This window comes from Pezoporus occidentalis, unplaced genomic scaffold (genome assembly GCF_034315485.1).
Source record: "Pezoporus occidentalis ecotype Australia unplaced genomic scaffold, CSIRO_AGI_Poc_V1 ctg282, whole genome shotgun sequence".
In the NCBI taxonomy this organism is placed as follows: Eukaryota; Metazoa; Chordata; class Aves; order Psittaciformes; family Psittacidae; genus Pezoporus; species Pezoporus occidentalis.
Genome location: NW_026914741.1, coordinates 55,565 through 68,598, shown reverse-complemented (window position 1 = coordinate 68,598; position 13,034 = coordinate 55,565). Strand labels below are relative to the sequence as shown.

General features: G+C 58.2%; 1 protein-coding gene across 4 annotated transcripts in view; it reads right to left on the bottom strand.

Moving 5' to 3' along the window:
• Positions 1-349: 349 nt before the first annotated feature.
• The window catches only part of ZNF609 (zinc finger protein 609), a 68,153-nt gene continuing 55,468 nt past the window's right edge, over positions 350-13,034 (bottom strand). For 3 of the 4 annotated variants that reach the window (XM_062625752.1, XM_062625748.1, XM_062625749.1), the window contains 7 exons: positions 6,525-6,612; positions 3,824-6,173; positions 3,170-3,533; positions 2,819-2,994; positions 2,039-2,255; positions 1,802-1,871; positions 350-1,663 (listed from right to left, as the gene is read on the bottom strand). In XM_062625752.1, coding sequence (XP_062481736.1) covers positions 1,657-1,663; positions 1,802-1,871; positions 2,039-2,255; positions 2,819-2,994; positions 3,170-3,533; positions 3,824-6,173; positions 6,525-6,612 — 3,272 coding nt within the window. In that variant the 3' untranslated portion in view covers positions 350-1,656. Of the gene's footprint in view, positions 1,664-1,792; positions 1,872-2,038; positions 2,256-2,818; positions 2,995-3,169; positions 3,534-3,823; positions 6,174-6,524; positions 6,613-13,034 lie in introns of all 4 variants that reach the window. The other variant, XM_062625750.1, reaches the window with a different exon arrangement.

The following is a 13,034-nucleotide window of genomic DNA, read 5'->3' as shown; positions in this document are numbered from 1 at the left end:
CGCTGGAGCAGCCGAGGTGGGAGCGGCTGGCAGGGTGCTCCTCTGCAGATGGGGTGTGGGGCTCCCCCAGCACCCCCAACCCGGCCCGGTGGCTGCACCAGGATCTGGAACGGGCGCGGGGGTTCGAGCCACTGCCCTGTCCCCAGGAGCCGGCGGGGCCACGCAGCCCTGTCTCCTTGCACAGACACACAAGTGTGGAACTACAGTGCGTCCAACAAGGAGAGCCGGCTGGGGCCACTGCGCTGTCGGCCACCCCCAAGCAGGGCCGAGACCAGTGAGTGCCTCCTTTCCAACTGGGTAACGGGATGGGGGAGAACTGGGGAAAGAAAACAAAACCCAAAACAACAGCTTTCAAACAATTGCTTTTTACAGTATGTACAGAGCCCGGCGGGCAGAGCATCCCGGTACAGCAGCCCCAAGGGGCCGGGTGCGACACGGACACACACACACACACAACCGAGACCCATGGGCCCCCCGTGTCCCCCGGCCGGGCAGCGGGGAGCGCGCTGCGGCAGCCCGGCTGTGCGGGGCCGAGGTAGAGCATCGGCCCGGGGAGAGCCGCTCTGGGGCTGGAAGCAGAGGACCAGAAAGCCCCTGTCCTTGGGCACTGGGGAGCAGCCAGGAGCAGAACCAGCTTCCTCCAGGGCCTGGAGCCCCTGCACGAGGCTGGGGGAGGCCTGGCAGGGCCCAAGTGCCTCTGGCAGAGCCTAAGTGTGCTTGCTCCTTGCTGGGCTCTGCCTGCGGGCTGGGAAGCGCCTCAGACACACAAGGTGGGTGTGAAGAGGAGCCACAGCCTTGTGCCCCCCCTCGATGCACTGCCCTGGGGCTTAGGGAGCACTTCCTGGGGCTGGGGGCAAAGGCTGGGGGGTGCAGACACAGCTTGGAAATCAAGTTAAAAACCTCAGGCATGAGCTGCCAGCAGGTCTGGGCCGTGCAAGGCACAGGGAGGAACCCTGCAGCCGCCAGCCCTGCAGAGCCCCACTCACCCTAGGCAGGGGCTGCTTCATGGGGACCGGGCACAGCCCCAGATCCCCTGACCCATACAGGCACGGAGCAGCTGGTGCTGTGGGTGCGAGGATCAACAGTGCGACGGGGAGAGGCTGCGCCCCACGTGCAGCACGTCCCCGTGCCCCACAGCAGCCTCGGGCCACGCTGACACCTGCCCTAGCCCCACAACACCCACCTTGGCTCCACATGAGCCAGCTCTTCCTTTCCTGAGACCTCCCGGCAGGCTTGGCCCCACATGCCAGCCCCAGTGAGGAGCATGGAGCAGGCAGTGACCCCGCCAGGCCCTGGTCCCGTGGTGCTCAGCCCCATCAGAGACATGGTGGGGTCCCAAATCCATCGAGAAACCTCAGTGCTTCCGTTTCCTCTTCATATGCACCAGGCAGGCGAGTCCCCTCCAGCGCCAGTGCCCAGTAGAATAAATATTTCTGCAGGTACCAGCTCATCCGCTCACCAAAGAGGAGGGTGCAGAGGGGGAGTCAGTGTGTGTCCAATGGGGTGTGGGAGGGGAGAAGACAGAGTCTGCCTCAGATCACGGCAGGAACGTCAAGCAGAACAATTAACACCATTCAACTGATGTCTAAAGGAGTCTCCAGCGCTTCCCCATGTGAGCCAGTCACATGTCTCGTACAGCCCAGGCGTCCCAGCGCATCACGTCCTGCCACAACCCAAGCTCAAGTCAGCTCCCACAAGCCCAGGGGGGACGGGCAAACCCCAAACCCTCTGCCCAGGGCAGCCCCTGCGCACCCAGCCCCATCCTGCCGGTGCTGCAGGAGCAGAGCCTTACCGTTCTCACCTCCGGGGAGGCGGGTACAGGGAGGGAGCGGAGCCTTGCTGGCTGGCAACGATGGCTGTGGAGGAGAGACCTGCGGAGGAGAACCTGAGTCAGGATCCAGCAGCGCAGGACGGGCACCCGGCCACGCCAAGGGCGCTGGACCGGGGCAAAGCAAAGCTCAGCACAGGGGCTCACGCTGCCCAAAGGTGGCTCCAGTTCCTCCCCAGCCCTCCGCGCGGTGCAGGGAGAGGCTCTCACCTGTTGCATAGGGCAGGTTGTACTGCGCCGGCAGCAGCGAGTACCCGAGGTGGTGGTGGTGGTGGTGCGTTGAGAGCAGGCGCTGCGATGGCGACGTGCGTGGCCGGTCCGTGCTCCTCTCCCCACCACCGCCTGCCCCGACACTGCTGCAGCTCCCGCCGCCCCCCACCACCCCGCAGCCGCCACGGTCCCGCTCCTGAGACGTCTTCTCGCTTATCTGGAGAGGAGAAAGCAGACGCTTGTTGAGGGCCTCTGCCCGTGACCCCGGGGCGCAGGGAAGCACTGGACCCATGCCGGGTGCTCAAGGCTGCCCCATAGGGTGATATTCCCCCCACCTTCAAGTAAAGGCTCCCCACAATGCTGCTGGGAGATGACAGGATGGCTGGTGACAAGCCCAAAAGCAGTGGGGAGGATGAAGGTCTGTTTGAGGGCAGCTCTTTCCGCACCATGTCAAAGCTCTGCCTTCCAGCTAAGCCCAAGAGGAGCTCGTGCCCCTGCAGTGCCATGGGATGGATACAGCTCCTGCACCCCCCCACCAGCTCCACTGCTGAGGACAAGTGTCACCTGGGTGCTGCAGGACCTGGAAGAGCCCTGGTGCTTCCCTGGACTGTCCATCCCAGAGGGGTTGTGCTGTGGGATTATTCCACAGTCCCAGGTCTCCTACAGCAGCAGGGATGGCAAAACCCCACAGCAGGCAATGCTGCTTCAGGCTGCTTATCCAGGAAGCACTCGAAGCTCATTAACAGAGATGGGCAAAGCCAGCACCTTCCTGAACCTCACCGTGGGTGATTTGCTCTTGTAGTGGCTGGCATGCTGCTGCAGGATGTCCAGGGCCTTGGACTCTGAGCTGGATTTACAACTCACGCTGGGGCTGGCTCGGGACTTGTCGCTGTCGTCGCTGCCAGATGCCTTGCTCCCGTACGGGGAGAAGGAATAGCTGGAGGGTAGGTATGATCCTAGGGGGAGGAAAGAGCAGTCAGGGCACGAGAAGTCTTTGGGAGGCACACTGGGAGCATGTGGCTCTGCACGTATGCCACCATGTGCCAGAGGATGTCCCACAGCTGTCCCCTGCTCTGGCAGCACAGGGACAGCCTGGGAAGGGACGTCCCTGAGATGTTCCCAGCTCCCTACCTGGGTAATTCTGCATCATGACGGTGGGCATGGCCCGGTAGCTGGGGTGGTTGGGGTCATACGACTGGCTATAGGAGTAGCCGTGCATGTAGGGGATGTAGGACTGATGCTGCGTGAGGGGTGAAGAAACAGGGACATGGACGCTGGGCCTGGGGTCCTTCCCCACCATGCGAGCCTCCTCGGTGGGGGTCAGCTTGCAGTCGGAGCTGGTGCTCTCCTTCCCATCCTCCTTGGAAGCATCTTTGCTTCGATTTCTTTCTTCCTTCAACTTTCGGTCCCTTTCCTCTTTCCACCGCTCATCCTCCGTCTTGATGTCCGAGTACTTTGCTGGGTACACATAGGTCCACATCCGAGGCTCAGCTTCCTGCAAGAACCAGTCAAGCATCAGGGCAGCTGAATCCCCCAGCCCTGCCGGTCCCAAACCCAGGCTGGATGTGGGGGAGAACAGCAAACCTCACTCCCCTTCCCTGAGCTCTCCTTGACCCAGTCATGGCCTCCCAGACCCATCCTTTTGCTGGCTCCATGGAGTCCCATCACATGCAGAGGACAACACATGTTCTCTGAGGTGATGGCCCCAGCAACCCCCTGCAGTGAAGCCACAATGAGAGGCTTCTTCCAGTAAGAAGCCCACTGCCGGGCTGACAGCACCATTACCTGTCTGTACCAGAGCACAGGGTCCACCTCCGCCTGCCGGCCACACTCAGAGCCAGACTTTGTCTCAGCAGCCTCCTTCCCGAGGTGGCTGCTCTCACTCAGCTTCACCTTCAGCCCCTCGGCAACCTGGCTGCTGGGCAGCTTGGATGAGTCCTCCAGCTTGGGGATGATGACGGATTTGGCCATGTCAGGACCTCCCTGCTCCTTGGCCTTGCTCAGACCTGACTTGACGAGGTCGGTGAGGCTTGGGGCTTTGGTCAGCGTCGGGGGCATGGGCGGCTTTTGTTTCCACTCCTCTTTGAGCACTGCCTCCCTCTCCTTCAGGCCCAGCTCTGCCTTCTTCTCCAGCCCTCGCTGCTGCTGCTCCAGGCTCTGCCGCTGCTTCTGCTGCTCCTCGTACTGCTGGCGGTAGGCAGGGTTGGTGCTCAGCAGGTGAGCGTGGTAGCCCTGCTCGTTGTAGCCATAGGGGGGCACATAGGCATACTGGTTGTAGTAGAGGGATTGCATGTACATGTTGGGACGCTGCTGGATGACCGAGGGCTGCTGGCTGGAGCTGCTGAGCTCTGCCTTCTTCTCTTCACAACCTTCACTCTTCACCTTCACCTCCAGGCTCTCCTGCTCCTCATCCTTCTTTAGCTTCAAGGCCTGTGTCTCAGCTGTGGCCTGGCTGCTGGGGTTCAAGGGCCCTGGGCTTGCCTGGGGGTAGCCAGGGGAATAGTAGGTTTCAAAGCCTTGGTAATAGGGAGATTCTTTGCTCTGTGGTTGTGGGGGGAAAAGAGCTTTTTTGGCGCCTTCCTTGACCAGCTGCTCAGGATCCTTCGCCTTCACGCTCTCCAGCTTGCCCTCCCCATCCTCCCCAGCATCCGAGATGTCTGAGTAGGCTGGGCTGTTGGTTTTCACCGAGCTGGCCTCTGCTCCGTTCTGGGTGACAACGTGCAGGGGGGTCATGGGCTGGGCTGGGTTGGTGTTCTCCAGCCTGCTGGCACCACCAATGGAGGGGCTTGGGGCATTGTCGGTGAAGCTGTAGATTTTATCAGCCTCGGCCTTGATGCTGGCAAGCCGGCTCTGGTGGGGATCGGAGGAACCATTCAGCAGCCCCTCGCCTTTCATTCCCAGGTCACTGGATTCCCCCCGGAAAGGGCTCTTGCCTTCCTCCACTCTGCAGGCTTTGCCTGGAGTCAAAGGGTTTTCTACCTCCTTGGGCTCCTTCTTCTTCTTCTCCTTCTTCTTCTTCTCCTTGGAAGGGGTGAGGGCAGGGTTGACTGCAAAGGGCTCTCCCATGACTGTGGGCTTGGGCTGGATGGGTTTAAGCTGTGGGCTGTTGGGCATGGTCTGGACCACAGTGGTGGCAAGGGCTGTGGAGGAACCAGGGCTGGCTGTGGTCAGGGTGGCTGTCTGGAAAGTGTAAATTGGCTGGGGGGGGATGGCTGGTGCAATGGGTCTGGCAGACTTCAAGCTTTTGGAAGGGATCTTCTCTGCCTTAGCACCAGATGCCTTCTTCGACTTGTCCTTATCAACACATCGTTTCTCCAGAGAGTCAAAGTCGTCGTTACTCGTCTCATCAGCCACCGAGGGACCATCCTCAGAACCATCATTGGACAGAGCACCTGGGTCAGTATCTCCTTCCCCACCCAGCTTCTTCTTGCAGGCCACCTTGGCGCTGAACTTGCTGGATGGGGAGGGACTGTGGGGCTCCATCAAGCGCACCTTGGGGGTGGCCGAGCGAGCTGGTGAAAGCGAGCCCTTCTGCGAGATGGTAGCACCGTTGCAGCTCCCCATGTCTGCGTGCAGGGACTGCTCCTCGCCATACTCGCTGTCCACATCTGCCTCCAGCTTGCTGTCATCGTCCGTGTGTGCGTGGGCCTGATGGTACTTCAGCCCATTGATGTGCTTGTACTTCTTGTTACAGTTGGGGTGGGGACAGTCAATGAGGATGGGAGAAGGGCAGTTTCGGTCGAGCACAGCCGGCTCCACCTTGACCGCAGCAGGTGGCATGGCTGCCGAGCCCATTGAGTTTGTGCGGATGCGTTTGCTGCCCTTGGAGTCCTCCGAGCTGGAGTTCAGCTCCATGTCGGAGAGGGGTTTGCTCTTCCGCTTGGTGACGGAGGAGGGACTGGCCTTCACGTCCTCGGCCGTGCCTCCGGGCGGCGTGCGGTGGTCTGAGGAGTTCTGGCTGCCCCGGCGCCCTTTGCTGTTGGCTCCCGCCCGGGTCTTGCTGCTGTTGCTGGTCCCTTTGCTGTCCGAGGCCGCGGCCGTCTCGTTCACAGGCGTGTTGCTGTTGGGGCGCATGCGCTTGCCCCGGCCCCGGCCGTTGCGCATCTCCAGGTCACTGGTGGGGGAGTCACAGAACCTATGGGAGAAGGACAAGAAGGTTTTAATGGAGACACAGCGGTGCTGGGTTACACTGTCCCCACTGCGTGGTGGTGAGCCCCTTCCTCCCCTCTCTATCAATCCAGCAGGCTCACCCCTGCACTGGCTAGGAAAAAAGAACCGGAGGGGCCCATTGCCAAACCCTCAACCTTCTCCAAGTCTCCAGGACAAGGCATCCTGTGACCACAGGGAACAAACAGCCGTGGGAGCAGCCCAGCTGGGCAAGGAGGAGATGCAGCCCCCAAAGGCAGCCCCACGAGCACAGGGCAGAGCAGACTGGATGCGGGTGGCTGCGGCTGTCCCCTGCACCTGGGTGACGGGGACTGCTTACCGTGGAGGTGCCCAGTCGTGCTGCGTGCAGTCCAGCAGCGTCCCCACGTATGTCTTGTTCCTCCAGGTGACGTTGACCACCAGCATACCTGTAAGGTGAGGGGACAGGGTCAGGCAGGGCCAGGCGTGACCCCATGGTGTCCTGCCCTTCCCTGGACATCAAGGGTAAAGCGGGATCTACTGTTTGAGACAGGCAGGAGGAAGAACTCAGCTCTAGGGCTCGAGGAAGGTGAACAAGGGGTCTTGGGCTCCATGGTGAGACCCCAGGCTCTAGGCTGGAGGGGCACCAAGATGGGCACTGCAGGCCCTCTCTCAGCACGGCTCTCCCCAAAGCCTGCCCAACCTCTCTTTCTTGAGCCACTCAGTGCTCTTCCCTGTTTTCATGGGGATGCTAAAACAACTGACCCCCAAAGGGCTGCAGGATTTGGAGGGGTGTGTGTGTGTGTGAAGATCCACATTGCTCCACATGCACTCAAGTAGGGTAGGGAAGGCAATCTCTGGGGAGTCAGGGCTGGGTACCCCCCGAGAGAAATGCAGACCGCCCCAGCAAGGCTGTGCACCCCAACACGGAGCAGCAGACCCCCCAGTATTGCTCTGACCGGCCATGCGCAGCCATGAACCTCATGGTCTTCCGGAAAAGGCTGTTACTGCCACTAGATGGCAAGCTGATACCAGCATCCCCATGCAGTGACTACCACGGGAAGGAAAACAGAAAGCTGGGGCAACAACCCTCCCACTTTGCTTTGGTCCCGCACGCACACACACTCCCCAAACCCCCTGACATCCCCCCCGAGGATACTCATCAGCCCTATATCTCTGCCTGGAGAACCATCCATCAGGCCACATCTCCTCCCATCATGCAGCAGAGGAACTGCACATTTTGAAAACCTGGTGGCTTCAGCTTTTTCACGGCCATTTAAGAGAAGCAGCCTGGCTCACACCTGCACTGAGGACACAGACCCCTGGCGTCGATTCTTGGAGGTGGAGAATGATCCGCAGCATCATCCATGATCCGCAGCATCACTCAGCTTTGTGGATATTTCCTCCTGCCATGGACCACTCTGACTACTGCAGAACTGATCTGACCAGGAGCAGAGTCCGTTGTGCTGAGCACATTTATCTGAGCAACGTAACACTCAGGAGACAGGAAATTCGTTTGCAAGGGTTGATGAGTGCACCAAGATGCACAGCCGAGCAGCCTGGAAGATGGACGGAGCGGAGGGAGCCTGGAGCAGCTGTGCCTGGAGCACCTTTATAGATCTCAGCCCGTGCTCCCTGCTGTGCTGTGCCAGCAGGCAGCTGCAGGCTTCGCGCGGATAATATACAGAGATGAGGTCCAACATGTGGGGCTCCTTCAGAAAGAGAAACGAAATGCAGGTTTTCTCATTCTTCTTCTGGTAAATGCTGGGTGCTCCAGTGGGAGCAGGTCACGGGAAGACAGTGTCAGCACATGGGCTCTAGCCAGCTCATGCTGGTGAGGAGAGGCTGGGTCCTGCATTTGGAAGAAGGTGCTGGGGACCTGCCTTAACAAGGACATGCCCAGGAAGTGACGCTGGAGATGACTTTCCCTGAGGCAGAACGAACTGCTGGGAGCCCACAGTACCACACAGGGAAAGATTCATGAGAAAGAAGGGATGATGACCCTAGGCATCCCAAGGAGTGCAACAGGAAGATGGTCTTCTACCTCCATTCCTCCTAATGAGGCTTTTCTGGGCAGGCAGAAACTTGTCCCCTTTTTCTTTAAAACCCAGGGAAGGAAGGTGCTGGCTACATCCTGCGCCCCAACCCAAACCCACCGTCCCTGTTGCAGGACGCTCCCAGGAGGTGCAGAAGGAGTAAGCAGCTGCTGAGGTACCAGCAGCCTTAATTCAGACCACATCCAGTTCCCTCTGCTCTCCCTGCTGCACAGCCAGCACCAGTTCAATCCTTCTTTGACGCCGACGACCCCACGTGTGCTGCTGGAAGTTAACTGCACAACAAGCCACTGGAGCCTCTCATGCATCCTGCAGCCAGTGTGTGAGATCAGAAAGGATGTGCTGGCATTTTCTTTTTCCCCACCACCACAATCACAGGAGCCAGATGAAAGATGAAGGGGTGAAGTGAGCCAGCACATAGAGTCCCTCCCTCCCCTGCTGGAGCATCAACCCTCCAGCACACACCAGCCTATATTTAACTCGCTGCAACCAATCATACCAAATCCCCTCCTAATCCTCCAACAATAACCCAGGACAATTTAAACCCCGGGGATAGATCCTAAGCAGCTTTTTCCACCCGCGTGTCCCCCTCCTGCGGCAGGATGATGAGCAGCATGGGCAGGGCAAGGGCGGGCAGCCAGGAGGCAATGCCCTTGCATCCCCCAGCCTCGAGATGCTCATGCACAAAGAGCCAGCGGCGATGCTCTTGCAGAGGAATCCCACTTAGATAACTCTGGTCCTATCTGGTTTCACAGCAAGGTGACACCCTTGAAGCTCCTAAGCAATTGACAGCACCCAAATCTGGGTGCAAACACTCAGCATCCTGTGCACTGAGCATTCACATCACCGCAGTTATACTCTGGCAGGAAAAATTAACAGTGGGTGGACGGTGCCAGGCTGCTGTCTAGGAGGCAACATATGAGATAATCCTGTAAAAACAGAAAATGAGATGAAAGGAACAGGAGGGAGGCAAAAAAGTACCACCTGGTCCTCGTAGGGTCCCCGCATTGGGGGAGCTCAGGCTTGGTAGGTGCACCCAGCTGGTGGGGACACAGGATGGACAAGAACAATGCTGCATGAAGCCCTCCATCCCAACACAGCCCTAAATCACACCAGACTAAGCCCTTCCAATGGATAGTCCCTGCTGGGGCACAGTTCTCTCACGTTAAGACGCATGTGGTAGCGTCTGCTTGCAGACCAGGGTCATGGGCACCAGGAGCTATGATATCAGGGGAAAATGTGTCCCAGATCCCCCCAGTCAAGTTTCCCCTCTTTGCAAAGATGTAGCCCCAAAGCCTAACCAAGAACATCTCCAAACCCTGAGGAGAAACCACAGTGCCAAGCACCAACATTGAGCGGGGATGTTCTCAGACCCATGCAGGGCCACTTCACCCCATGGCTCAACACCCCAGGCACAATCCTACTGAGCCACCTCCAGCAAGGCCAGGTCCTCAAGCACCCCAGGGATTGCTAGAGCAGTTGGAGGAGTGTATCCAGCAGCCTTGTGGGGAACAAGGAGATGTTGCTTCTGCAGTTAGAGAGGACAGTCCACTAGCCTTCCACTAGTTCTGGGGTGCAGAGGATCTCTGCAAGGCAATGGGACGATGACTGGTGGCATTCCCCACTCGAAGGAGAGGTTATTGAAGAGATATGGATTCGATGGATGGATTGTTTGGAGAATGAGGAATTGGCTGGCTGATCGCATCCAGAGGGTAGTAGTCATGTGCCCAAACTCCACAGCACATGTCCACCTTTGGTAACAGTGTTGATGTGACTATGACTGAGGTCCTGCCATCATCCTGCAAGAGAACGGCACATCCCACTGCAACCCACACAAGCCAGCACCCATGTGGGACTAGGGACTGCAGCTCCCTCTTTGTGGCCCGAAGCACCATAGAATCACAGAATCAACCCGGCTGGAAAACACTTTAAAGATCATTAAGTCCAACAGTTGTCCAGCACTGCCCAGGCCACCCCTAACCCATGGCACTGAGGCCCCATCTCCACGCTGTGTGAACACTTGCAGGGACGGTGACTGCAGCCCTGCCCTGGGCAGCCTGTTCCAATGCCTGAGCACCCTCTGGGGCAGGAATTGTTCCTCAGCTCCATCCAAACCCCCCCTGGCGCAGCTTGAGGCCGTTTCCTCTTGTCCCATCCCTTGTTCCTTGGGAGCAGAGCCCAGCCCCTCCTGGCTCCATCCTTCTGTCAAGCAGTTGGAGGGAGCCATCAGGTCCCCCCTGAGCCTTCTCTTCTCCATCTGAACCCCCCAGGTCCCTCAGCCCTTCCCCATCACACTTGTGCTCCAGGCCCTGCACCAGCTCCGTCACCCTTCTCTGGCCCTGCTCCAGCACCTCAATGTCTCTCCTGTAGTGAGGGGCCCAGAACTGAACACAGGATTCAAGGTGCAGCCTCACCAGTGCCCAGCACAGGGGCACAATCCCTGCCCTGGCCCTGCTGCCACACTGGTGCTGATACAGGCCAGGAGGCTGGGGGCTTCCTGCCTGCCTGGGCACAAGCTGCTCATGGTCAGCTCAGTCAATTCGCACCCCAGGATACCTACAGGATTTTGGGAACCCTTGTGCCTCTCAAGGCTTAGCGGGGGGGCAGAGCATAGCCACAGCACCGAGCCCCACGAGCACCCCAGACGCCCATCCTCGCGCTCCTGGAGAAGGGAGGCCGAGGAATCAAACTCTATTTAGCTCCCGGGAAAGCACGACAGAGCAGCTTGCAGCTCGAGAGCCTCCTTGTAAACAAGTCCTTTAATCCACGGCTCAGCAGCTAAGGCAGGAGCCCCAGCTGGTATTACCTGGGGCAGCTACAGAGATGGAAGCGAGCAATAGTCCTGTCTGGAGCAGAATATTGCTCACCTATTGATAAAACAGCCTCTGTCCAAAGCTGACAGATGCTTCAGGAGCGATAAGCGGTGCATTAGCCCTCCTCCTGCTCCCCACACTGTCAAGCCAGTAGCTATTAGACACGAAGCGGTGGCGCCGGGGGAGCGCTGGGGAATGACACATAATAAAACTGTGCTGCTCTACACCAACAGACCCGCAGCACTGTGCTCGGGGGCTCGCAGCCTCCTACCCGCTGCTGAACCAGGAGGAGGGTGTAAGGCAGGAGCCCGAAACACCAGCAACCCCCACGGCGCCAGAGACACTGAGCGATGCTGGAGGATGCTCCCACCAGTGCGAGGTGCTGGATGATGTGAAGATGAGAGTGGTCACAGCCACGCTGGCATGGCTTTAGGAGGCTTTGCATCAGTTCAGCCACTCTGGAGGGGATTTACAACCCCTCATTAATTTGGGAAAGGCCATTAAAACAAATGAGAAATCCATATTCCCACTCCTCACCCTTGCTGCATCAGCCTTAAAAACTCACCTCCTGTTTCTGGGTTCAAGCACACACAGCTAAGAAGACTGGAACATGCTGCAGGAGACAGTTTGAAGCCCCTAAACCTACCCATAAGCAGTGCAATCTTAGCACGTTCAGCTTTTACAACATCCCCAGGGGCAAAGAGCAAACAGAGGCGCAACTGAAGGCTGTGGGTAATGGCCAGGCAGCATGTTCAACCTGCAAGGCTATCAAATTTGGGGTCAAGCTTCCTCATGGTTATGGTAAAACCTTCCAGTCTTTGCTCTTAGCTTCTAATCCTTCCCTATCCTCTCCCAGTCTACTGCATCTCTCCTGCTCCAAACAAAGACATGTCCATGCTGGCACCTGCAGACCTCAAGGCTGCTCCACCAGACCCACAAGAGATGTTTACAGAAGGGCAATCCAAACACCTTGAGTGCACAAAGCTCACCATGGCTGACCCACTGCCCCAGCTCCAGCACGGAGCTGGAGGAAGAGATACAGAGTTGCTGCTGTTTTCCTGGTGGTGCTGCACCATGATCCTTGCTGCTGGAAGGTTTTGTGCATCAGATGACAGCCTGTTTCAGTTGCACAAAGCACCAGTGTGGTGCTGGGACCTGCTCCATTCACCACAAGCAGAGGTGAGGAGATGATGTGCTCTGAGCTAGATGATCAGCTCCACTGAGGAGGATGGAGGAGACCTGGCAGCTAATGGGGCAGCAAAGAGCAATCCTTTTGCATGTCATTAGACCAGTCCATAGCTCCTGCAGAATGAAATCACACCCAACAGAAGGAGGGGAACTGCTGAGACAGCTGCTCCTCACCAAAGGTGTTTCCATAACACATCCCTACACAAGATGGGCTTGGCAAAGGGACAGTGTCACCAGCACAGCTGCCAGACAGCATGTATGACCGGTGTCACCACCAGCAAGAACACACCTCAGCCCAACACCAGCCTGGAGCAGTGGCGGAGACACACCAAAAGCCCAGAGATACTTGGTGGTGGGAGCCCACCAGGACGCCTTTGGTGGCAATCACAATCTTGCAGCATGTTTCTAGTGAGGGGAGAGGACAAAGCTGGTGTTCAAGGCAGGAGGGACATCATGGGGCTCCTCAGAGCTTCATGTTCCTATCTCAGATGGGTCAGCTTCAGCTTGCCCTCCCGAGGTTGCTCCAACCTGCTTAAAGGCTCCTAAAGCCACAGCTTTGGCAGCCTTTCTCCCAAGGGCAGAAAAGAACTACATTGCCTTCCTCTCCCCAACCCCTTCCAGAGGCCTTCAAGGCAGGAAGACACCTCCAACAAACCATGGGCTTCTTCGGGGCACACAACCTGGTGAATAGCAACTGCCTCAGACCAAATAACCTTTTGCCAGCATACTCCAGTGGATTCAGGGATGCCACCCCTGAGGAGAAAGCAGTTGAGTCAGTAAGCTCCTTTCTACCACTGGAAAGGATGCTTGGTGTAA